At 45.1% G+C, this 25,705-nt stretch overlaps 1 protein-coding gene and 1 long non-coding RNA gene across 12 annotated transcripts in view; one reads left to right on the top strand and one right to left on the bottom strand.

Moving 5' to 3' along the window:
- The window catches only part of DOCK7 (dedicator of cytokinesis 7), a 99,709-nt gene that overhangs the window by 8,536 nt on the left and 65,468 nt on the right, over positions 1-25,705 (bottom strand). For 2 of the 10 annotated variants that reach the window (XM_075424319.1, XM_075424320.1), the window contains exons 15-35: positions 25,496-25,613; positions 24,541-24,611; positions 23,577-23,715; positions 23,285-23,386; positions 22,937-23,023; positions 21,953-22,184; positions 20,499-20,663; positions 19,375-19,544; positions 15,539-15,631; positions 14,235-14,324; positions 13,116-13,211; positions 12,872-13,012; positions 12,597-12,710; positions 11,241-11,411; positions 10,318-10,457; positions 6,579-6,748; positions 5,604-5,758; positions 4,563-4,745; positions 3,959-4,094; positions 2,833-2,929; positions 2,369-2,386 (exon numbers count right to left, since the gene is read on the bottom strand). In XM_075424319.1, coding sequence (XP_075280434.1) covers positions 2,369-2,386; positions 2,833-2,929; positions 3,959-4,094; positions 4,563-4,745; positions 5,604-5,758; positions 6,579-6,748; positions 10,318-10,457; positions 11,241-11,411; positions 12,597-12,710; positions 12,872-13,012; positions 13,116-13,211; positions 14,235-14,324; positions 15,539-15,631; positions 19,375-19,544; positions 20,499-20,663; positions 21,953-22,184; positions 22,937-23,023; positions 23,285-23,386; positions 23,577-23,715; positions 24,541-24,611; positions 25,496-25,613 — 2,688 coding nt within the window. Of the gene's footprint in view, positions 1-2,368; positions 2,387-2,832; positions 2,930-3,958; positions 4,095-4,562; positions 4,746-5,603; positions 5,759-6,578; positions 6,749-10,317; positions 10,458-11,240; positions 11,412-12,596; positions 12,711-12,871; positions 13,013-13,115; positions 13,212-14,234; positions 14,325-15,526; positions 15,632-19,374; positions 19,545-20,498; positions 20,664-21,952; positions 22,185-22,936; positions 23,024-23,284; positions 23,387-23,576; positions 23,716-24,540; positions 24,612-25,495; positions 25,614-25,705 lie in introns of all 10 variants that reach the window. The other 8 variants (XM_075424321.1, XM_075424322.1, XM_075424324.1 and 5 more) reach the window with 5 other exon arrangements.
- LOC142361762 (uncharacterized) lies at positions 8,332-10,571 on the top strand. Of its 2 annotated transcripts, XR_012764366.1 has the most exons (3): positions 8,332-8,393; positions 8,540-9,307; positions 9,544-10,571. It is a non-coding gene; the product is annotated as an uncharacterized LOC142361762 (long non-coding RNA). The 2 variants fall into 2 exon arrangements; XR_012764365.1 differs by having other exon boundaries at positions 8,360-9,307.

The following is a 25,705-nucleotide window of genomic DNA, read 5'->3' as shown; positions in this document are numbered from 1 at the left end:
ATATTGATTACCGGACAACACTACAAGGATATTTCAATGCATCCATTAGGAGGACAGGAAAAAAGACTTGGGGTTTTTTACATATACAAACTTACACAGGATTTACGTTCACCATGCTCAGGAGAGACCACACTACTTTGTGACACTTCGCTGCTCTCCCAGGAACACAGCAACAGTTTAGAACCGAAGTCCAACTCAGAACTGGTTTAGTAGCATAGTCAGGCATGCAACAGCAAAACCAGGAACAGAACGTATGGTTTTATGTTCTAGGCCATGGACACAAGGTGGTGCCACACGAGCTAGCAGAGCTGCACTGCTGACCCCAGCAGCCAGACTGGCTGTAGCACAGACAGCGTACCGTGAGGGTCCAATCTTTGTCCGTTCAAGCTACATCGCATTACAGTTCTTGAAGAATATCTTCCCCTCCAAGGAAAATGACACAATTTCGCTGTTCTATGCCAGGCTCTCGCCTTCCTGGAAAGGCTTACAAAGATCAGGCACCCACGCACGCCGGCGGCCCCAGGAATTCAGTGGTGACCACCTAATTTCAGTGGCAGGAGCTGGATCGGGCAAAGATCCAGTAGCGTATTTAAAGAGTAACTGGTGCCTGTCCTACCACGGGTGCCACCTCCGACAGGCTCAGGCCAGGCCAAATCACAGCGGGAGTGCGACCCACGGGAACTGACAAAATCCAAGCATAAGACACACCAAAAGGGACGGCAGCTGACTCGGCTCTGGGACCTGTACTGCAGCAACCCCCTCCCCGCCACACTCTGCTTCCCCTGGGAGCTGGGTCGCACACTCGTTATCTACTCTTCCCCTCTACACTGCCCTAGTGAGGCTCCATCTGCAGTGCTGTGTCCAGTGCTGGGCTCCCCAGTTCAAGAAAGATGAGGAGCTACTGGAGAGAGTCCAGCAGAGGGCTGCGAGGATGGTGAGGGGACTGGAGCATCTCTCCTACGAGAAGAGGCTGAGGGAGCTGGGCTTGTTCAGCCTGGAGAAGAAAAGGCTGAGAGGGGACCTAATACATGCTTACAAATATCTCAAGGGTGCGTGTCAGGAGGACGGGGCCAGACTCTTTCCAGTGGTGCCCAGCGACAAGACAAGGGCCAACGGGCACAAACTGAAGCATGGGAAGTTCTGTCTGAACATGAGGAAGAACTTCTTCCCTCTGAGGGTGACGGAGCCCTGGCCCAGGCTGCCCAGGGAGGCTGTGGAGTCTCCTTCTCTGGAGATATTCCAGACCCGCCTGGACAAGGTCCTGTGCAGCCTGCTCTGGGTGACCCTGCTTCAGCAGGAGGGTTGGACTGGATGACCCACAGAGGTCCCTGCCAACCCCAAACATTCTGTGATTCTGTGATACTCTTCAGGCTCCAGAATACAAAGGCTTGGGGCCTGGCCCTATATGAAATAATACCATATGCATAAAATCATACCACCTGCAATTAGCTGTACACGAATCTCGGTGTGAAAAATCTTACTTGTTAGGTTTCAAAGGGCCAGACTCTACCTACGCATGCAGGACCACAGGAGTGGAGGGCGATGGACCCAGGTCAAGGTAAGCAAGTACGGGTTAAAAAGCAGGTTTGTAGAGTTGTCTAAGCAGATTATTTTGTGGGGTGAGGTACCATCCTTTGAACATCAAGGCATTCCACAGCTGTGTGTGGAAGGTCCTCCCGGGAAGAGGAGAGGGCTCAGACCCAGTGCCGGCAGTGAACTGAGGAGTTCTTCAGGCCAAATTTGAATCTAGTGTAACTCTGACCACAGCGCTGGAGTTGGGCCAAGGTGAAAGTTATATGCACATCACTTCATTATTAGGTTGAAGCACACTGGTCATTTGGTTTTCCCAGTGCCTCAACAGGACTGGGATCTTGGACAAAGAGCCACTACTTGACGTAACAAGAGATTATGTTCTTGTGTTGGACAAAGCAATTAGAAGCTGGGAAGATGTACTTTCAACTTCAGGAAGCGTCAATGTCTCTAAGGGTAAAATCTGGCCTGCCCTCTACTCGGGCTCTGAGGACTCCAATCTCCAGCTTCTTCAGAGCTTCACTTGGGCTGAGATTGCTTTCCTAGGATTAGGGACAATTCTTTTTCTGGGAGGGTGGAGATTGCAGGTTGCAATTTGAGGAAACAGAAAACGTGCACAGCGAAGCTCAAACACAACTCCTGAGCCCTCCGGATTAAACCACACCAAGAGAGAGAATTTTAAAGGAAATGGGTGTAATAAGCAAAAAGAGCTCATTCCGATCAGTCGCACACACACACTGAAAACTTCTGCCAAGCATCACAAACAATGCTGTGACGATTGAGTCTGCAGATGCACAAAATAGCAATTTATAAGAACTGCACACCAATGCTACAGTACCTGGCTGGTTTGTGGCTTCTAAAAGCACAGCACATGTGGAAAAATAATCAAAGTGATGGATTAGGACAGGAAAGGAAAGCGAGCTTTGACAACTCCAGAATGCTCTTATGGAATAAAGGAAATATGACATGAAATACATATGCTATCTGTGAATACTGATAACGGATCTCCTCTCTAAATTACAGCTTATTACAGGGTTTTAAGAAGGTAATGGATTATATCGGTCTCTCTAAATCTCATTTTACAATCTCAGAAAGCACGGGGCAGTGGCAAAGCAGAGTTACGCAGGGCAGTGCTGGACTGAGAGCTACCTGCACACCGCCAGCCCTGTTCCAGCGGAGGGCCCAAACCTGCTCAACCGAGAGCGAAGCGGACTGCTGCCACTGCCCTGCTGCGGGGAGACAGACCCTGCCTCCTCACAGGCACTGTCACATTCTTAAGGTAGAAGGATAAGGCAGAGTTACTTGTCAAGCTTTTCTGTGTTTTGACGCCAGTGGGTCATATCCTTTCTCCATCTCAGATTCTCTTGACTTCCAAACGCGCTCCCAGAAGGACTTCTCTCTGCAGGATAATATTAAAACAGCAGTCATCTAATGCTAATTTTTTTGCACAGGTAGCAACTCTAGATTTGTTCACAAGTGAGAGGTGACAGCAAGCTACGACTTCTTAGAGCCCAAGGCTTTGGCACTCCCCCAAGACGTTTACACAGCCCCTAACTCTGTCATTGCTGAGTGGCATGAGAGGCAACTTCACTTGCCCCAGTTTTCATCCAAGAGAGCAATGGGCAACACAGACCTCTGTGCTGCCACACACCAGCTCGCTGCGGAGCTAACAGAGAGATGCAACTGAGATACTCAACTCAGGAAGGCAGCTTTCAGGGCTGCTAGGAGAAACACCTTCCTTGGACTACATAAGGGTGGCAATCCTCAGCAGTCGGATATTGCTGTCCTCAGCTGGCACACGGTAACAGTCTCAGGATGGTGCCGAGACCTCCTCTCCCTCCTCACAGTCTTTTAGGTCTTTATTCTCACTGCTGGGAGGGCAGGGAATTTTCAAGTAATAAAGGCAATCAGGCCAGTTTAAGAAAAAAAAAAATACAAAGGTCCCCCATCTCTCTGAAATGATCAGTTAATTAGGCCTCTAAAATCATTATTCAACTTAGCCCACAGGACTAATTTGTACCAGGATGCCTGTGGCATATCCAGGCATTTTCAGAGCTATCCAAGCAAGATCAGCCAGTTCATTTTCCACTCTGATCCTTGCACAGGACATACCAGAATGCGGCTCTGAAAGATGCCACACTGGAAGAAGTTCAGGCAAGAACTCCCCATAAATGAGACGTGATCACATGTACAAAAAATCAACCAAGTAACAAAAAAACTGCCTCTGGATGGAACTTAGGAAAAGCGTGGAGATTTTGCAGACCCAGTGAAGCATGCTGCAGACTACAAACAGTTTTTCCTAGGAGCCTCTTTGTCTGAAGATCTTGCTGGGTAGTATCCCACACCACAGATGGGTACAAGTAATTGTTGGGGATGGGAGCAGCTGTTTTTGGAAAAAGGGGACAGCACAGAAGACTTCTTGACTCACCTAGCTGTCCTCTGCTTCTTCGGACCATTTCTTGCCTTGCCCCTATGCTTCCCAAAATAGCTTCTTCGAGTTTGGCTCTCATGTCTTTCGACTTCTTGAACGTCAGACTGTTCATTCTTTCAAATACTTTCTTGCCCTGCAAGTTTCAAATGAGACCGTGAGGGAAGATTCTTGAAATCTGGGATATTTTCTAAGCATTCACCACTCAAAATATCTTTCCTGTCTGAAGACATACAGCAAGAAAGGAATACAGGTTTAGTTGCTAGCTAGATCATCTACCCAGACTCCAGCACCGCTACAGAAAACTCTCTTCTTGTTGACAGTAAGCAAAATGGCCAAGAGCTGTCCCCTTTCCCTGCTGCAGTTCCCAGATGAGTAGCAAGCAGCACAAAAGCGTAAGACGTGAAACAAGGCTCAAGACACTTGCATGGCTGAAAAGTAAACACGGAAAAAGGCGAGAGGCTGCACAGACAAGTGCACAGCCTTGGGATTTTGAATAGAGGAAATACTTAGGAGAGGGCAGGAAATGCCTTTCTGGAGTCGTGTAAAGTTCCTCGGCGAGCCCCAGGAGGAACTTCAGGAGGTTTAAACAATATAGCAGTACCTTGTATTCAAAGCAGGATACACAAAGGTAAAGCAAGTCCAGCAGGCGATTGAGCTGCAGCACTGACAGGTCTGTGAACCACTTCTGCAAGACGCTTTCGTCCGCGTTCTTGAGCACCCACAAGAGACAGATCAGAAGGCTGCGGCTGGACTCTGTTGAGAAGGTGGAGTGCTGCCTGCCACTCTAAAACAGACAGGTCAAGACATTTGCCACACTGTACTTCACGTCCAAACACTTCAATCATCACTCAAAGGATCTGCACCAGCTACCGACCCAGTCTAAATAATTACCAAATGGGAACAGAAGGTGAATAGACATTTCTTACCAACAACCAGGAGATACACATTTCTCTGTCTCAACCCAACAGCTCGCTGGAGCCCACAGACAGTCAAGCCACAGGAGTGAAGCAACAGTTTGAACCAAAATAATCACATTATATGAAGGAGTTTCTGTTCAGGCAGCAAATACCCACTTCCCTCAAGACGCTTTCAATAACCTCCAGCAGGTTAGCAGTTAGGCAGAGGGGCTCCATTCATAATCTCCTGTACATATCAGCGTCTCACCCAGCAAAATGGGGTCCTGATGCAGGAGTAAAGGGAGGAGGAGGGAGAAATGGAAGGCCCTGCCTGTTACCGCAATCAGGAGGAGTCCGTCTTCAGCTAGGTGGGATTTAGGTGTGGTAGGAATTTTTGCTTAGGGCTTAGAGCCCATTATGACCATTGCACTTCACAGACCTTTTATCAGATTGTTTCAGAAAAAGAGAATCTTTATCAGAAAAGAGAATTCTTCCATTGTCTGAGGTTTGTTGATTTTTATCCCTGCTTGGCATTTTATTACACCCTCTCTGAGACAGCCACAACAACACGCAAACGTGATTTGTTCCCCCTTGTCTTTCACCCTCTGCCTCCCTGTGTAACACCTAGCTGCAAAGTGACAGGAGTCCCTGCCACTCACTGATCAGCCCCATAGGACCTGCACGTGTAAATATTTGCTTGTTGACACAGATTGAGGGTCAGGGAGTAGGGAGAGCGGGCTTTGTACCGATGAGGTGAGTAGAAAACTGCTGGGCCGGGTGAGCTGAGGGACCGACGTTCCTGCGATGGCCATGGCAACTGTCTGGCTTATCATGCTTCCACCCTCGCTTTCGTAATCATCCACAGCGACGCAGCTTGGCCTCCCTCGCTGATTGTGACTCTCTGCCGAGAAACATGTGCATCTAGTCAGCCCCCAGACTCAAAGTTTCTCTCCCCAGCCTCCCTCCGCAGTGCTTGTTTCATCGAACGATGCATCTGGGAATGCAAACTGAAAATCACCACACTCACGGGGTCCTGCAGGTAAACAGGACCATTATTTGAGGTCACGCAAAGCAAAGAAAACCACAATTTTCAAATGCAACCTACACAACCTCAGTATCTAGAACCCTTCTGAAAACAGACCTTTCGGCCCTTTGAACACTTCACTCCGAGTCCTTACCTGCAGCTTTATTGTGTCATTAAACTCAACAGGTGTAGAAGACAACTCCAAATCCCAACCCGTTCCAGACTGGACTCCTTGGCCTGATTTGAACTAACCCACCTCTGCTCTTCAGGACACTTTGCAAAGCACCCCTGAAACGAACTGCTGACAGAGCACGTACAAAGAGGGAGAAGAGGAGCTCTGCTTGTCGGCTGGAATTGTTATGAGAATTGTACAGTAGGTGGGGTGACCTTCTCAACAGGTCAGAGATGTAGAGGGAGGGCGGCTACACATACAGAGTAGCCGGCCAGATGTCAACTAAAATGCATTGCTAGCTTTTCTGCTAGTGGACAAATGCACCTTTTGAGTGTTAACAGCCACTGAAGATACATTTTGCAAGTGCAGCTTAGGAAATGGATGTGAAAACCTGTCAAAGTTATAATTCAGAAATAGAAACAATCTCATCCAACAGCAAAGGCTTTTGTAGTACAATTTTAGAACTCAAACGCTCAAGTCTTGTGAGCAGATAGACATATATTCAAAGCACAGAATATAAAATACCTGTGAAGTCATAAAGCTGAGGCACGGTTTCCATGATCACGCCGATCAGAGGTAGATACAGCATCGCCACCCGGGCCTTTACCTGTGGGTCAGCGTACCGCGGATCCGAGTCATGGCTGGACAGTAAATTGTGTACCATATTGATGACCTTCTTATGCAATCCAAATAAACTGTCAACAGAGAGTTGGGTCACGCAGATTAGTTAATATCTCCAAAGCAAACTATACTTTGTAACTAAGTGGCTTCAAAAAAGAAAAAAAAATACGGGATTTTATTTTTAACTTCACACACACTGCCATTACACATATTTTTTGATCTCCCATGTATTTTACAAACGGCTGGCTTTTCACTACGCCATATAAAATGTACAAAAACATCTTGCAGAGGTGCACATCCAACATAATGTGACCACCCTCCTATTTTCCACACAAAAAACAAAGCCCCAGCTACTGCTAGGCTGAAGTATCGCATCTACTAAAGCCTGTTAGGAGAACCTAGGGAATATGGAAAACAGGGAGAGAAACTTGAGAGGACAGTGGGTTTAGTGAAACTATTCATTGTGTTCTTTTTTTTTGTTTGTTTCGATTTAACGCCATTTAGATGGAGAAAAGCCTCCTAAGACAGAACGTTGCTTTTATCAGAGGATGGGGAAGTTTCTGCTTCAGTTCCCTGACCCCCCATGCAATTATTCAACCAAACCAGCAGACTACAGATCCACAACCCTGCATGAAAAGCATCAGGGAAACGGAGGGGTAGACGGAAAAACAGCAAGAAATGGCCTTCCTCGTTATTAAGGTGCAAACGACGGCATCTTTTGCAGGGCACCCTGCGTGAGCCTACTCGGTGCTGGAAAACGCCCCCTCCCCTGCATCTCTCAAGAACTCGCTCTGCTCCTCTCAGTCCCCCCAGCCACCACGCAGAGGCAAAACGCTCCCAGAGCAAATAGCAGCTATCGCCGCAGCTATTTGCTGCTGTAGGCAAACCAGGCCAAGAAGACAACTTTACCCCATGCATGAAGCAGCCAAGGAAGCTCATACATTATGCATCAGCAAAACATAAGCTTCAGTGTTCAGACCTGAGGCATTAAAACAAGTGCTGAATTTCAGGCAGTATCCACTTTACCTGAAAAGTAGAGTTGAGTTCTGGTTAAAAAGATGAGAGGCTTTGACTGGATTGTTGGGGGGTTTCAAATGATTCATAACACACCAGCACGGGTTAGGAGGACATTAGCTAGTTGTAGCTACCTTTCTTCCCTGTGTTTTTTAATCAAGCCCTAATGAGATCCTACAATTGCTTGCTTGTGTAATTAGCGAGACCCTTAATAACTAGGAAGGGAATGATTATTTAAGTGACTCGTTCCCTCAGATTAAGTTAAAGAAAAGTCTTTGTACTGTTTTGAAGGAGCGGCCCCTAAGCTGTGTTTCTGACAGTTCAAAGGAACCTACCCTGCAGGCCACAGAACCGCATTTAGGGAAACCACTTCCAAAAAAAGCAGCGTAATTCAAACCTAGGGCTACGGGGATTTTTTTTTTCACTTTTCCAGAACAAAGCAGGTACCGTGGTGGATCGATCCATAGCAAAGAGGAGGAAACAGAGCCCACTAATCTTTCTGGCTGATATGCAAGGAATTGACCTCGCCGCCCTCCAGCCGTCCCCTCTGTTATCTCAGCCCTGGCCTGCGTTTGGGTCAACACTGCACACTTTCGGAAAACGGACTTTTGTCACTGAATACCGAGGGCCAAATTCCGGTTTTCTCACTTCTGCCCTGTAACATCAGCCAATATGGGCGACATGGGCACTGTGAAAGGAGCAAGGGTAATTATTCCGAGTTAATAACCAAAGCACCACAGCGTTGTTTGCAGAGACAATCTGTTCAGGGTCTAGCTGCTCGGACTCGCTCTCTGTCCTCCACTTCTGCAACAGCTGGCTTCCTTCTTCTGCGTGTTGTGTTTGTCTTTCAGACTGCAGGTGCTCTGGAAGAGGACTGCGAAGCACCTAGCACAGAGGGATCTATCTAGCACAACACCTTCGGGCACCGGGCTGCTGCAGTCTTCTCTCTCCAGCTCAATCCAAAGAGCTCTTATGAAATGGGTGAGCTAAAATTCAGCATATTTTGCTAATAGAACAAAAAGAGCTAGGACAGAACACATTTAAGGCTCTGTATCACCTATCGAGACCTGAGGCAACGCTCCTACACAATGAACAAGATGGACATCCCTCTCCACCCCTGCTGCAGGAGAGTGCAACCGGGAACAATTCCGAGCTTTTTCTAATGGTGGCCAAAACATTTTAATAGCACACATGTCTGAACCCTCTACTAATATCCTGCTGACGATACTATACGACTGCTAAAAGTCTTCAGAGGCAAGGGGAGCGCAGATCTGAACAGACTGGTTTACTTTATATGGTGGATTTACCCGGGTAAATGCAGCGGGCTGGAGCCTGAGAACAGCTAATAAGCTGCAAACTACAAGTCATTCTGGAAAACAACAAAAAACAAACGCATGACTGGTGTACACCTCCACGAAAATTGAGGAGCTTTGATCAAAACGCATCTCCAGAGCTGAACTGGTATCGGTGGGCTTTTTCTGTCTAGACAAGGTTGGAGAGAGGAGCTGCCTCCCCAGCGAGATCATGCTGATAGCTCCCTGGTGCAGCCAGGCAGAGATTACCATCCTGGTCCAAGCTTCAGTGCCGAGAACAGCAAAGTGGGAGAGCTCAGGAGGCAGGTGAGGGAGAACAGAAAGTTTGTGAAGAACAAGGGCAAACGTGGTCAGAGTCAGGGCTTGATTTCTAACCAGTGAGCAGGATTGCTCCTATGCTACAAAAAGGATTTCTGCAGACGGTATCTACGGGGAAAGATTTGCTGCTGCTTCCATTTCAGGCCAAACAAATGGGACTGCAGGTGTTATGTACATATACAAGAAAATTTTCTAATTTATGGCATCACTTTCTTCTCCAACAGGAAACAGAATGAATGTCTAACTCCTGAGACCTCTTGGTAAAGGGCAGAATTAACCATGAATCATCAGCATTTGTCGACTCGGCTGATATTTCTGAGTCCACCTTGAGAAAAATGCCTGCGAGAGAACTCAGGACCGTGGAAGCAATCAATAATTTCCATTGAAACCCATTTTAAAAAGGGTAGGCAGAATACAGCCCTAAATAACACAAAGAACAGACTGGATGTCAGGACTACAGGCTACACTCTTACTTCAGAAAACTCTCTGCTGCACAAGCCAGGCAAGCCGCCGACAAACTCTGCACGCTTGACTCTATTTGTCTATTTATGTAACCCGCAGGGGCCTCATCAATGCATAATTTATGTTCAAAAAGAGCTGGGAGGACCACAGGCGAAATGCATTGTAACATTTAAAACCACCAGCAACAGAGACTTCCTAAATGTTGAAAATTGTTTTCTCGTTACAATTGAGAAAAGCTATTTTCCTCTCAGAGCTCCAGCAGTGCCCCTGTGGTAGCTGGGGGCTCCGGCAGGAACCTCTTTCCTTTCTTTTCAGCTGGAAAAATGTGACTGAAATCACGTTTACAGAGTCAGGGTTAAGGAAGTAAGAAATATGAGGGGTAGGGAGAAAAAACAGGATTCTTAAAGAACTGGTTTCGTATCTCCTCAGCTCACAAATTTAAATCAATTCCGGCCATACCAGAACTTGCTTTGCATACACAATTTGCTTGGAATTACAGAAAACTCTTGGGAAAAAAAAAATCGTTAAAAATTTACCCTTCTGCATCAGGATCTAAAATGACCGCCAGTTCGGTTAACACAAGCCCGGCCAAGTAATGCTGTTGGCGGAAAGGCACAGACAACTCAAACATGTTTGCAATCTTCTGGTCTTGGACATTTGTGGAGAACCCAGAACTCTGTGAAAAAATCAAGTTTCAGAAGTTGCATAATGAGGCCCCTTGGAACACAGAGTCAAAGCTTATGCAACACATTAGAAGCAGTTTTCAGAATTAAAGACAATCTCACACAAACTACCTTTTTCCCTTGTTTTGTTTGGATCTACGCACATCGACCTACATTACATCCAAGCTCACTAACTCTTCTACTAATTCTGTTTGCTGTTACTGCATTCCCACCTACAGGGTGGACCTTGGGGAGGTTAAGTCAAATAACCTCTAAAAGTGGATTAGTTAAACTTCTGACTCAGGTACAGATGCTCTTATTCAGGCTTAAGCAGGGTTTAATTTGATTTAGTGTATGTAATTTTGCAACTAATTAATCCACTTGAACGACCCACTTGCTAACTCAAATTACATTTTCTGAGCAGGCTAGGACTAAGCTACAGTGTGCTAGAAAGACACTTGTTTTGTAAGAAAAGGGTAACATTGGACAAAGCGTGTTGTTTAATGGCTCATTTATATTCATGCATTTGTCTAATATAGGAGGGGACTAGGTCCCTAAGGACAGAAATACGTCTGGTTGCTATGAGGGCAGGGATATGGGCGTTCTTTTGTCAATAATAAAAGATGCAAAGGAATCAAAAGCTACGTGGCAGGAAAAACTAATTTCTAAATAAACACCTCCAAAAAATATTAGTAAGCAGAGACTGAAAATACAGGTGATACAACTGCCTCCTGTGATTTCAGTCTCAGAACAAAGCTCAGCTTGCATTTCCACGAAGGATCTTTGTCACAGTGTACCTGAGAAGTTGCTGAAGACACAGATGGGGACGGAGATGCAGGTGGTGTGAGCAAGCTGCAGGGTAAGTTCAAGGTGACGTAGTGTTCATGGCTGCAAATAATGCGAAGGAAGTCCAGCCTCAAAGACGCCAGGTTACTTGGATTGGTTAAGGAATACAGCTTCGAAGACACCTGGCAAGTTTGGCCCAGAAGATTGCAGTTAGCACCAAAATCACAGAATCACAGAATGGTCAGGGTTGGCAGGGACCTCTGTAGGTCACCCAGTCCAACCCCCTGCCGAAGCAGGGTCACCCAGAGCCGGCTGCACAGGACTGCGTCCAGGTGGGTCTTGAATATCTCCAGAGAAGGAGACTTCACAACCTCCCTGGGCAGCCTGTAATGCAGCACCAGCCCCCCTGCCTCACCACTGCTCCCCAAAAACACTTCCAAAGCAAGAACTGAAGAGCTTGATATCACTAAACGGTCACATCCGTGTCAATTCTTCGTGCTACAGATGAAACTCCTCATGTGCAGGAACCATCTGCATCCCAGCCAACAGCACACAGATCAATACAAGATGCATAGAACAGCCATATTTACATGAACAGGTGAAGAACTACGTACTGCACGTATGATCTCCACATCCTACTGATTTCAGTAGGGACTTGTGAGAAGTAGGAGCACACGGTGTGGTGCATTAACAGCTCAAAGATGCAGGCTGGCTAATATACAGCAGGCAACAAAGCTCGAACGCTGTTGCTGTTCTTGCTCCTTCAATAAAATGTTTTTGACTCTGTGGCAAAAATGAGTCTAAGCTTACGCTCCTGATACCTCAACATCTCCTTTGTACACAGTGTCAGCCCGGATGTTTGTGGTCAAAGGAAACTTGGTGGCTGGAGGTGATTTCCCTGCCACAACATGGCAAACAAGCTTCCCAGTGCATGATGCAGGAACGCTCCTCACCGGGGAGGAGACCTCGCGCCCTCAGAAGGATGGAATGGGAGCGCGGTGACCAGTACGATCCTACAGAACCAACGCGTCCTCGAGAGACCCGCTGACAAACCACAACAGTCTGAGCTCCCTCACAAAACCTCCTGCTAATTTTTGGTTCCACTACTTTGAACGTGGCGAGCAGAGGGAATAATTCTTCCTTCCTGCTGCATGTCCGCTCACTCAAGGCAGATGCTCCCAATTCACATTTAAGAGCGTACTCGGAAGGGTGTAAACTCTAAATCACCACTGAGAATGGCTTTCTTGCTCTAAAAAGACCTGAATAGCAGAATTCTGTGTCCATGCTTTACTGTCTGCCCAAAGAAAGTTAGGGCAATAGGCTATGCTATGGTTCACAGTCAAGTCGTAATATTTATCTGCATTCACCTGTTTGTAGCAGGTCTTAATAAGCATAAAAACAAATCCTCTGTCCATGATAGACAACAGGTCATTGAGGAAAAATGCAAGACTGGTGTTGAGCCTCTCAACCATTTCTGTATCCTAGAGAGAAGGAAGAAAAAAAAAGGGGGGGGAAAGAAAATGAAGAAGAGCACGCTGTATGTTTTCAAACAACAATTTCTGGTCGAGGCACCAGCAAACAACCTGCAGGAGGTCTGGTGCCTGAGCTCTGACCGGGGTTCAGTTTAATTGTTTGCCATTACCTTCTGGAACCGAGAGACTATATCACCGGCAATTGTGCTGACCAAAGCAGTTACATCATCCATGAAACGCTCAGGAAAACGATTCTTTCTTGGCGCATCCAGTTTGTCAGCAAAATACAAATGATGCACCATGCTCTTCACCTATAGGAATATAAATTACAACAAAGACACTCGCAGTTGTTGCCATGGGTGTTTTAAACTACAAACTGTGAGACAATAAGCAAGGTGTTTGCAGTTTGCTCACCATCAGCTCGAAGAAGAACCAGGCCTGCTGCAGGGCTGCCTCCCGCACGCTCCCGCTGCACACAACCCACTGTAAGGCCAGCTCCTCGTGAAAAAGCTACACAGATTCAAACCCAGCGTTAGTCCGAGCCTCGAGAGCAGCTCACAAAACAGTCCGCATGAGAAATGGTGGCACGGTCCATGGAAAGTATGGCAAACAATGAGGTTAAGCAAAATAAATAACTGGGAACACGACAGCGGTGATGGCACCCCTTAAAGAAATCCCCGACTAACAATGAAGGATGATGTGATGATACGTGATGTGAGAAACGTGTCACAGCATCTTGCTCCAAATTGGAATTTCAAGTGTCAAAAGAATTTTCCACCCACCCCAAAATAAAAAAAAAAGTTTGGTGCTCAAATTAGTTTAGTTTAAAAGTCTACCTTTCTGCCTGGTCTGATTTTTGCAAGAAAAAGGAGTAAAAAGTGGACATATAAAGCGTTTTGTACAAAGATGTGTATTTACTGTGAGAGAGGACTTAAAACAGTAAGAAAGAAACGTGGGGCTAATAAAGAGCTTTTTGGTTCCTTTCCTCAGGAGGACCGACCCACAGACGGGACGCTGTCAGTGACCACATTTTCATCACACCAGAAGTCAGGCATTTTGCATTTCTGACATTGCTCAGCAGGATCTCGACTCCTCTAAGGGAGTGCACTTCCAAAGTAAGTCCCGCTCACCTCCTGGAGTCACTTTGGACTAACACCTACACAACCGAGTTCAGCACGCATCTGCAATGCTAGCCAGCTAACACATTATCATTTTGCACACAAGAATCGATCATTTACATGTCTAGACAGGGCTATCCATATTTTTTGAAAGCCAGTAATAAGCTGGCTCCAAACAGTATGGACATTAAATCAGACAAGGTACTCCTGATCATTTTATTCTCCCCAATTCAACTCTGTCAGAATACTTCATATTCACCACAGCCTGGATATTCAGAGGTGTTAAGCAACAGCAGTTCCTAATAACCTCGGAAAAAAAAAATCAGGCTATAAATAAAAGAATAGGTTGTATCGTGTTTTCAGAATGACTTGACCTCCCTGCCCCACCATATCAATTGTCTTCACTGAAATCTACCTTTTTAGTTGGTAATCGTCCTGTTAATGTTTGTAAGAAACTTGACGTCTCAGTGTGCGAAGACATACGATTACAACTTCGATCCGTAGCCTACGGAGTGGAGATGAATGAATGATGACAGGACATTAAAGTTTGCTGTGGATGGGTTTTGCAGCTCAAGGACAATGTACGTTTACAAAAATACTGTTCCAACGGTAGGCTTTTACTGTTTTTACACCTTTTTATGCATTCTCAAACTCTTATTCATTTACAGATTTGGTTTAAACAAAATGACAGTACTTTTTCTTGTTTTCAGACATACAGGCTATTTCAGTAACGGCATGTTCTTACGCACAAAAACACTTAATGCTGCAAAGCATGAAACTTTTTCATCGTTGTATTATACCAACATGCACATGTCCAGGAAGTCATCCTTGTAACTTCAGCCCATACCTCTCAATCTACCAGAGACCAAGCACGAGGGGCTGAACCCCACAGCGACGGCGCTGCTGCTGGCACCGGGAGCGAGAAAACCACTGAAGTTCTGTTTCTGATGGAAATCATTGGCCATGAGTGCGAGTGAACTCCAACTAAATATTTCTGGAAGACTGATAAACTCAAAAGGAGGTGCAGTTGAGAGGTACGTTCAAGGCAATCATGCAGTGGAAAGCAGCAGGCAACAGGGGCTAAATAAATTCAGTCTTTCCAACTGGAGCTGCTGTAAAGTTTTCATACTTTGCAACACAGAACAGATACAATTGGCCCTAGCGAGTCACTCAAATTCACATGTTTTAAGAGAGAATTTTACATGTGGTAATCAATTTTGGTTTAACAATATTCCACTCAAGCAGTCATGAAGGATTACTTGACGATGAATACTAAATGCTTGATGAAAATGGCAAAACGGTTCACAACATCAAAAGAAATGGCAAACAGGGACAAAACTATGAAGCTGTGATTAATGTTCCCCCTTAGAAACGTGCTCCACCTGAAGCTGAAACTAGCATGAGAGAGAGAAAGAGAGAGAAAAGCAAAGAAAAGGAAAGCAGTCACAGCGTTTACATTTCACAGACCAGCAACCACCGAAATGAAAGAAGGGGACACGTTCACACATTTTGAGGTTTCTCATGCAGTGTGGTGAGGTGGGGGGGTGAGAAGATGCTAATTCATAAAATAAAACTCACAAAGTTTTCAAGGAATAAATAAATAATAATAAAAAAAAAACCACCAAACCACCAAAATTGGAGTATGCACTGAAAGGAAGATATTCTACAGGGAAACGTCAGGGAAAACAAAGCCAGAAAAACCTCTACCGAAGACACCACCTGTGTTGACTCTGCACTTGGGCTGGGGTTGGATCCCCATGGGGCTGCTTTTGGACCACCAGTGTTTACCCAGGAATTGGAGCGGTCTAAACCCTGGGCATGTAATAGAAAGCAGTTGGGAAAGGAAAGAAATATTACATGTTGCATGCCATACAGTAGTCAAAGTTTAGTCCTTAAAAGCAATCAAACTGGGTTCACTGCAAACACATCACCAGTTAGCACTGTTCAAGCAGCCTGAACTCGCAGGTGTCAATGTCCAGAGGATCATTCCATATCTCCTCGCACACACACACCACGTTAATACCGCCAACAGCTCTGGGCCAACCTGTCCCGTCTGTAACGCCTGACATTCAAAAGCCATCCTCCTCCTGAAAAATCCCACTCCTCCCGTGATGGGTTTAAGCCCGTTCATTTCAGTAGCTGGAGCCAGCTCAGATTTACAGTGTGACAGGCGAAAACCAGTGCACAGATGTGGAGGCCACAAAGGATGCTCTCAGAGGCTTCCAGCACTTCTAGGGTAGACTGCTTGTTAGCCCACAGTCTATAAGCTCTACAACTCTTTCAGAAATGCTGAGCAGCTTTGAAAACACTGATTGTCAGCTCTCACAGGGTTTCCTACTCATGGAACAAAAACCCAGTGCCGCTGGCAGAGTAAAGCTGCGAACAGGATTTCACATGGACATTTGGGTATTTTCTCTGGGCAGCGTGGCAAAGGGAGGAAAGAGCACATACCTTTTCTGGAACCAATCTGCCATGCCAAACAAAATATTTAAAAAATCATCCTGCTTTTTAAAAGCTCAATCTAGTTTGTACTCCAAATTCTACTCCTGCAACGGATCATATGGGCAAAACTACTGTGGATCCCTCCTCTCTCTACTCCCTTCTCCTCTCAAGACACTCAGAAAGAAGAAAAGGAAAAATTTAAACTTCTGTTTGGCACCCAGGCTGCTCCCAAGTCAGGAACATTCAGTGGGATGCACTGGGCTTTCCCAGGTGGGTCCCAGGAACGAGCTCTAATGGAGGCACATGGGTTTGGACCCTCACCTGAGCGAGAGCGTCCATCCTAGTTTCTGTGCCAGCTTAGGGCTTTTTCCCAATACATGAAGCAAAGGTGCAGCCCGGTTCATCACAGAGATTATCATCAGCCCACCAAGCCCAACCATCTATTTCTCTCAGCAAAGAAAAATCCACCTCAAGGTTGAACCCAGCATGAGAGCTGTAACCTGGGATTCAAACCATTAATCCACCGAGCTATCCTCTATGCAGAGGACAGCAATGCTGTAATTTTGCTTAAGACATCCAATAAAAATATACTGAACACACATAAGGAGAGTGTTTTAATCTCAATTACTTTTTGGAAGAAATAAATCAAAGCTCTCTGCCCTGCTGAGATCCATAAACATGCTTTATCTTGCTCACAGTGAATTAAAGTCGAAAGGACTTTGCAGAATGCTGAACAAAGCTCATGCTTTGTAAAACCAGGTCTAATTTTGAAAATGCCTTTATCACACTCGCATTTCTGCTCACAAGCTTTCTAATCATGTCACTCTGCTAAACACATACTGTGCCGGCAGAAGCAGAAGTCATTTTCTAAAAATCTGAAAAGATAAAGATTCTTCCCTCGCTGGAAAATAAAAGAGCACATGAGCTGCTTCTTGCTTGGCAGAGTCACTCGGAAGTTCACAAAACTGCTATGAAATGCTTTTCTGCCTCTGGGATCCGTGCAGGAACTTAACACTCGTTGGTGAAAACCCACTGTCAGAGCAATGAAACTCCACAATCTTTTCTGTTGCTTCCCAGCACATCTCCACATTTCAGGAACACTTACAGCGTGCGTAAAATCTCATCATAGGTCTTTTTATACACTTAATAAATTTGCTTTAGCAGGGAATAAAATTTACATGGCCTCGATTCACAAATGAAGGCAAAATAAGTGCAGACTAAAACCTCCTCTCTTACGCAAACACACAGAAATCTTCTAAATCCTGTAAAAGGGATGACTATGGGAATTTTCAGAATTAAGAAGCTGATATAGGGGAGACTTCAAGCATATTTACCAAACCTATCAAATATCTTACATTACAATAAAAAAACTATACAAGACAGGACTCCCATCAAACAGCAAAACACAATTTGATTTTTTTAAAGCAGAAAGCCTCCCGTAATAGATTCCAATTCGAAGAGCAGGTTCCCTATCTGCGTATACGTGCTTAAGCCATCACTTGGAGAAACAGAATAGGAATTTTTGCACCCTTTTATCCATTTCAGCATCTCAAGAAGTGTCTTATTTTTGTCTGTTGATATTAACAGGCAGAAATAACTATATTCAACCGAAATTCTGTATAGTCAGACTGAGCTTAATTTCTGATGCTCAGACTACCCTAAAGGAAACTTCTCCCTTAACAAGTATTCACAGAATCGTTTTTTCTTTAATGCCTGGAGTACATCTCTAGAAGAAAAATCTTACTTCATTCTGTATTGCGGCATTATTCACAAAGCCAGCACGTGTTAAATAAAATTCTGATAGCCTGTGTAAATTCCATATGCACATTACTGCCTATGGCATTAAACAAAAGGTCGGGGTTGTTTAATGAGCAAGACACTGAAGTGGTCTTTAAAATATTTTAATACTTCTACACTTCTTCAGCCTCTTATTTGGTCAGCAATTCATGTTGTTATTCATTTTAAATTGGTAACATCTTTCTGAAACTACGTTTTTCTTGCTCTTGTAAAACCCAGGACCAGCCAGTGTCAAGCCTGTCTGGTCAGGCTGGTGGCTTTACAAAAAAACTTGTTCCCTGATCTTCCAAAGGACTGAACGTAAGAGCTCTCTGAAAGGGCTCAGGAATTCATCTGTGCTGAAGAGTGCAGGGTCACAGCTGGGAAAGTGTCCCATCTTGGCGTTACTTATCACAGTTTGAAGACCGAAATAGAGAACCCCAGACAAGCTGAGGCACCCCCCTCAGGGAAGGCAATGACCAGCACAGCAGATTTGCCCTGGCTCATCCCACCTGTTCTAGGCACAAACCTGCAGTGCTCCAGCTGGGACGGCAGCAGCCCTACGTACCTGGAAGCCACCAGAGAGGGACAGGCCCTTCTGCAGGAGGTGCACACACGGAGCCCCTAAGAGCCAAAGCAAGACCATGCCAGATGCTCTGCACTGATGTGCCCGCACTGGGAAGTCACTTTTGGGCATGGGGGGTCAGTGTGGGCACAGAGTTAGCCCTGCAGAAATTCACACTGCAGCTCAGCTGGCCAGACCACGGCTCAATCACCATCCAAAATCCTCTCTGGCCCACGCAGGGGCGAGGAATATTCCTGCTGCGTGCAAGATAACTGCTCTGGACGTAAGTAGTAGAGAAAGCATCTGAGCAGCCGTTAGTGATGAATGCAGAGAAGAGAGCGCTTTCATTTGGGAGATAAGAGAAGGAGCATGGGGTGGCAAGGTAGGGGATGTAAGGTTTGGGGAGACATAACAGAGCTGGTCAGAGGACACGGCTGCTGGCCATGTGAAAAGCGAGTTAGTAAAACCATTCTTGTCCTACTAGTCTTGGGGAGACAAATCCAGAAGGGCTCTTGCCCCTAGCCACCACACTTGTGGAAGTAACACCGCCAGGATGGTTTCCAACAAGTCAGAGAGATCAGCAACTATTTTCAAGGAGTGGAGTTTCAGTAGCGTTATTTGCAACTGCCGGAAAAAAGTCTGAGAAGGGGCCATTAGTAAGGACATCTTATCATAGGAAAAAAAAAAATCACAAAAACTTCCCTGTTATTTCTTTAAAGATTAAATAAAAGATGCTGAAGTTCCTGTAAGGCCCTCAGCAGTGCACGCGTACCTTGCTGCCAATGATCGAGCGAACTTCATCATCCGGCGAGGTGGGCGTCCCAGATATGTCTGGGTTGCTGTTGCTGAGGCTCCTTGAGCGGTTCAGGTTAAGGCTCGCCGGTCGGACAGCAGATCGAGCCATGGTGGCATAATGCACCGATCCCCCCAAGCCACCGGGACCTGCGGTGGTGCATGGAAGAACGTCCTGTTAGACCATCAACCAGAGCCACGACCTCACGCTGGCCACGCCGGCCTGGTGCAGCAAACCCTCCGTACAACCAGTGGGACTGGCTCGTGATGAAATCTTCCCTGTGCCTTCCCCTGCCTGGTTCTCCACGGCAAGCAGCAGGGAGAAAGGGATGGGATTAGAAAGCTATTTTATCCACTGATCTGTGGGAAGCAGGAGCTCCCCGTGGATTTAGGCAGCCGGCGGGAGGTATGTCTTTAGCTAAGGGAATACTTTCCAGATCTCAGGCTGGAAAACCAGACCTCAGGCTGGAAAACTGCCGAGGAACTGGGCACAGTTTTAAGTACACAACCTTCCCAACACCTCTCAGAGGTTTTCCACTGCATGCAAGAACCAAGTGCTGTGCACAACAGTCCTCCCAAAGCCTGGGTTTCTGTGGCTGTCATTCACACTGACTCTTCCACCGTGCAGATATATCCCTTGTTCTTAGCAGAGGTGGAATTAACTTATCTCCCTCCCGTACCCAGACGTGTGTTTTCAAGTATTTCGCAGTCCTTTGCCAGTGTTTCAGCTTTTGCTGGAACTGGATAAAAGTACAAAAGTACTAGGGAAGGAGACTGGGAAACGTGACAGGCCAAGAATGCACCACATCTGTCTAACCTGCTACAGAAAACAAAACTAAAAAACCAGTATTTTGCCATAATTTAGCCTCATGGTCTTTCAGTGGTGACACTGTTTTTTAAGATCATCAAATAGTTAAAACTCTGTCACGACTAACTGTAATTAAGTTCATCTAGTAAATGGGTACACTGGATCATAGAAAAAGTTAATAACAGGGCTTGGCAGGGAACCAGCCACGCAGCTGGAGCTCGCCAGCACCTGCCAGCAAGCAATTTCTGCTTGCTTTTAACAAACTGTGACTCGAAATAAAATGAAAAAAGAGCTACCTGGTGATGGCGAGTTGGGATAGGTATTTGGTAGGCGAAAAACGTAATAAATATAGGAAGCAAGAAGGCTGTTTCTGCCGTGCTGGTCCTGGTTGCCATCCAAGTTCTTGTGAAGTCTGTTTATGATTGATGCCATCGCTTCAAAAGATGCTTGGCCCAGGTTAACTGGAAGAGGTGAGGAGTTTGTTTTAGACTGCAGCAGTACCCACGAGCAAATCCTAAACCCGCATTCATCCACCTTCTCAAGGACACATGACGAAGCTTGTTAAGAGTATAGCAAGCATTTCTCATGAAAAACCGAACCTGGTATTTGAAGTAGGCCTAATGAACAGCTTGACAGGAAGACAGGTGTTGCAGTGATAAGCTTCCACTTTTATTAATAACAAATTTAATGAATTTAGCCCTGATTTCTGGAATCAGCCCAATTTGGTCATCAACTGCAATGGTAACAAGATCAAGTCCTTGCCTAATTGACAAATAATATCCTTTGGATATTTACCATACTTTTCTCAGTGAATTATTACCTCCATTTAAGCCTTAGACAAAATATAAACTGTATCAGAAAGAACAATTCCACTCTGTTTTGGAAAAAAGTCTCTTCTAACAATGAGCACAGAAATCTACACATGGACCCAGGTAGACAGTCTAAGCAAATTAGGGATGAAGCAGACAGCTGCTGGAGACTGTAAATCTTATTTTTTTAAAAACTAGACACTCATGTCCTCAATGCTCCACACAGACAAACTAAACGAATACAGAATGCTTAAAGAGTTACAGAGCTTTAAAATATAAATAAAAATTCACGCAAATTATTTCCCCCAGAAGATAACCTTTCTAAAATAAACGATTGCTACTTTTAAAGAAGTCTTAGATACCTATATTCCATCGTGTCCAAACTCAAGTTTCCTATGAAAAAATCCAACTGCTATTTTAAACACTAAGGATCAAATCCTGACTTCCACTGGAGATTATTTGTACTGCCAGAGCACAGCCCCTAACAGGAGGGATTGTTGGTGCTGACAGTATCAGATCCACAACAGCTACAGCAACATCAAGCATTTGCATGTTCTTACCTTACCTACTTCAAGATTTTCCAAGGTGACTAGTAAGGTTAAAATTCTTAGTTTCTGAATGGTGGTATAGAGAGACCTTAACAGGCTCCAGCGCTAAGAAAATGCTGAGCATCCAACTCGTGAAAGTCAGGCCCCTTTCTGGTGTCTCCACTCAGACACCAAATTACTAGTCACTCTTGAAAACCTTTGTATTAAATACTGCTCCTGTGTATATCACCACAGATCTGGATGCCAGCACGTTTTATTTTGAAGATACATGGTATATTAGTGGCCCTAAAATACAGCATAAAAATGGACTTTTTTATTTCTACATAAATATGATAAAATTGGAAGTGTCAAACTTTCAGCTATGTAATTCTCTATAAAACTTAAATAGAATACCTATTTGGCCTGCAATGACAGGAGGTCTTACTACCAGAAGAATCAGTTTGTCAAGCAGGAGATGAAGAAATCGCACTACCGGCTCCAGTTGAGAGGAATTTAAAGCTGAAATGCTGCTCTTCAGTTCATTTTCCAAGTTGTTTTCCATAATTCTCATGTCTCCTATTCGCACAGGGAACATGTGCTCATCCAGAGCATGGACAAGCGCAAAGAACTTGTCAAGATAAGGGTCCTACACACAAGCAGAAAAACCAATAATCAGCAAGAAGCTCCAAAAGCAACTCCACTTTCTATGGATTTGTGCCTCATGGATGGATTCTCTCCCTCATTCTGCTGTCTGACCATTTAATCTCACAAAATCAGCAGAACCTCAACATCTTGGAGAGCTCTGCCCATGTGTCTAATTCAACTGCAATCAGCCAATGTTCAGCAGCTATCAGGGCAAAACCAGAGGACCCACAGACCGTGTATTCTTAGTAAAACAGACAAAAATGCACTAAAATCACGTTACTATTTACAGCACAACTAAAATACACAAACAAACATCTAAGTGACATACTGGGAATTAATAAAACACAAGCTGAAATGATTAGTCAAAATGATCGCCATCTTTTCAGATCAAAGACAGACAGACGAAAAATACACAGAGAAACAGAAGAGGCAGAGGGGAAAAGGAACAACAAGAAAACATCATATGCCTGGACTGTATGTTGTACTAAACACAACAGTCTGAGGTCTGAAAACACTGTTGGCCATTCACCCCCTGTGAATAAAGGCCAAACTGCTCATATTTTAAGCGGAACTTCTAAAATATACTCACAGCAGAATGTGGAATAACAGGTCTGCTGGCTCAGAACTGAAAATGAGATCGCAATTTCACTACAAGCAACTATTATACTCATCACAGCATTAACTTTGACAGCATTTCAACTGTCAAAAGACTATCAAACTCCTTTTATTATGATGACTTCTCTTAGCATTTACCTGAGTATGGAGGGATGATACCGCAACGACCTCTACGTTGAAAACCCCTTTGTGGTTATCCACCCACTTCATTCCGGGGAGCGGAACCTGCAGGTTAACAGGAAGACGAGTGAGGGTGTGAGAGAAAGCAGAGCTCTGGCACTGCTAATTACAGTTCCCATTGCTTTCCATTTTCTTGTCAGACCACGCACATGTGCCCACACACAAACACACGCACCTGTCTAAACTTCACCTAAGGGGTAAAAATGCACATGTGCACACACACACGTACTTACATGCACACCTAAATTCTCTCACTTTTGAAGAGAAGTATTCTCCTGCCGATTTTCAGCACGAAGAACAACTCACCTCTGGAGAAAGCACTGAGTAAGCCTGCGGTGGTTTTTCCAGTGAAACAGGTAGGCAGAACTGACCAGTCTTTAACCGTCCATTTTGAAGCATCGGTATCCACTTTCAGGAGAAGGAATGAACAAAACAAAAAACAAAAACACACACTTCTTAGGGTTTTCTTGAACTTTGCAGGCTTGACTGTCAAGTTCTCAAACTCTGCAGTGGCATATGAGTTGACAGTGACGCTAAGTGAATAACACATTAGGAACAGATCCTGTGCTGAAAAACACAAAGACTGAAAGACACTCACGGTGTATCCAACTGGAGTCTCCAGGGGAGTGTTTTGTTTCTGTTGGCAGCTGACGTGGTAGAAAGTAAAAAGCAGGTGGTGGTGATCGGTTAAAGTGGCTGGCAGCTTAATCTTGATTTCCTCATGAAAATCAGGCGATCTGTGCAGAGAACAGACCCTCAACTGAGTCATCAACACAAACAGTGTGGTTTACCAGCTATGATCGAGACCGAATCCTTTGAGTTAAAGTATCTGGAGGGAAGGAAGCACATGGACTATCCCACGGGATTAAAGCTTCACTTCTGGATCACAAGAACTGCAAAAACTTCCAGTATGCACTTACAGTCCACAAGAAACGAAAGCGGCAGCGCCCGCCTCACACAGGCACCCTGAACCACGCTGCTCCCCATGAGCACGAGCTCCTGTCTCCAGGTGGAGACCGCCACAACCCCCAGCCTGCAGGACAGGAGATCCTCTCCCCCTGCATCTCTTCCCAGTACAGATACAAAGGCTACCAACGTGTCCAGGCCAGATCCAGCACTCCTTACACCAGCTGCAATGAAATAATTTTCAAGACCAAATACTTCCAATTTGTAACTGAAGTCTGAAAAGCTCCAGCAAAATAATGTAGCACACGCTAACGTGAGTTTGTAACGTAAACCTCCATGACTACTACCTCGAAGCTTCTACTCACAGCACCTGCTGAGCTGGGCTACGTGCTCAGGATCGCAGTCCCTGGCACGATGCTCTTGATTTGTACCAGAGCAAACAGAGACTCCGGCTCCCAGTCATCGGAAAACTCTGAGGGCAGCATCAACTGACACGGCAGTTGTTTGTTGTGAGTGCTATCCAGATAGTCATCGTTAAATAATTAACACTGAGACAGAGTCATCAGTGAGCTACTCCGCTTTCACACTGGTTGAACTTCCTTTCAGTGGAATCATACTATCTCTATGGGGCCATGCCCTTTTATAAGCTGTTTTACCTGTTGTGATACACTACAGCTGTGTATGCTTCTTTGGAAAATTCAGGACAGCTAGATTTGCCAAAGATGACCTGCAAAAAAGGAAAAAAAAACCAACAGAAATCCCACTATAAAACTGTGCCAAGAATTTGTTCCATAATCCCACAGAGACATTTACAGCTCCATTCACGAGTCTGTGCACAGTTACTTCTCTTGTTGGATGCCCCTTCACTTATACGCAACGTTTTACTCAGCCACTGAAGATTTCACAGGTTTCATAGCCCCCATTAGACACACACACAGATAGGGCTGAAGAACTGATGAATAGAACCACACCTATGCAAAGCCAGTGAAAGGCTTTCCCTGCTATTCCTCACCTGCAGAACATCAAAAATCAGGAAGATCATGAATTTAGAAGAAATCAGAGCAAGAAAGCAAGCAAGCAACCAAGAAAGAACATCAGGAGAACCAGGCTAACAGAACTCAGATAAAGTAAACTAAGGAAAACAGAGAAAATTACTCAGTAAATAAGAACAACTAATCTCTACAGGGATTTTCACCACAGTATCTCAAATTGCGCTACACAAAAGGGCAGTTTCACCCAGGCTGTACAAGCACAGCCTTGGAGGAAGGTACCTCACACCTGGATCTTCACCAGGTGCTGATCACCACTGGCCCTGAACACAAGTATAACTATCACCTTTAATTTTTTTGGCATGGAAGCAAAGGTGCTATTCCAAACACAGGGTGTTCACTGCAAACATCTCAGGTTAAAATACTAGCTACTACACTGTTACTTTGCAAACTCTAGACAAATGCACTTTTTGTTCTGAAATACTATAATACACTCCTCTGAACTGGTTATTCTGAAATCTATTTGTGAGGTTTTCTTTAACACAGGGATTTTGCGACTGCAGCGTGTCCTCTGCCTTATCAGCCTGCAGCGTTCCCACAGAGCACGAAGCGCTTCCCTCACCGGCATGGCGTTGCTTGGGTCCTCTCCATACATGAACTGGACTTTCACAGTGATATTCCTAGCAGATCCTTGGCGGTTGGCGAAGTTAAGGCTCTGAGGGTAGACATACAGAAGATTCCTGCAAGACACAGAGGCATCAAGTGAGCATCTCCATGTGAGAATGAGAGGGCTCACACCTTTATTAATGCTGTTATTTAAACCTCTACGGAA

This window comes from Opisthocomus hoazin, chromosome 6 (assembly GCF_030867145.1).
Source record: "Opisthocomus hoazin isolate bOpiHoa1 chromosome 6, bOpiHoa1.hap1, whole genome shotgun sequence".
Lineage (NCBI taxonomy): Eukaryota > Metazoa > Chordata > Aves > Opisthocomiformes > Opisthocomidae > Opisthocomus > Opisthocomus hoazin.
Note: the sequence above shows the minus strand (reverse complement) of the source record. Positions and strands in the feature narration are given on the sequence as shown.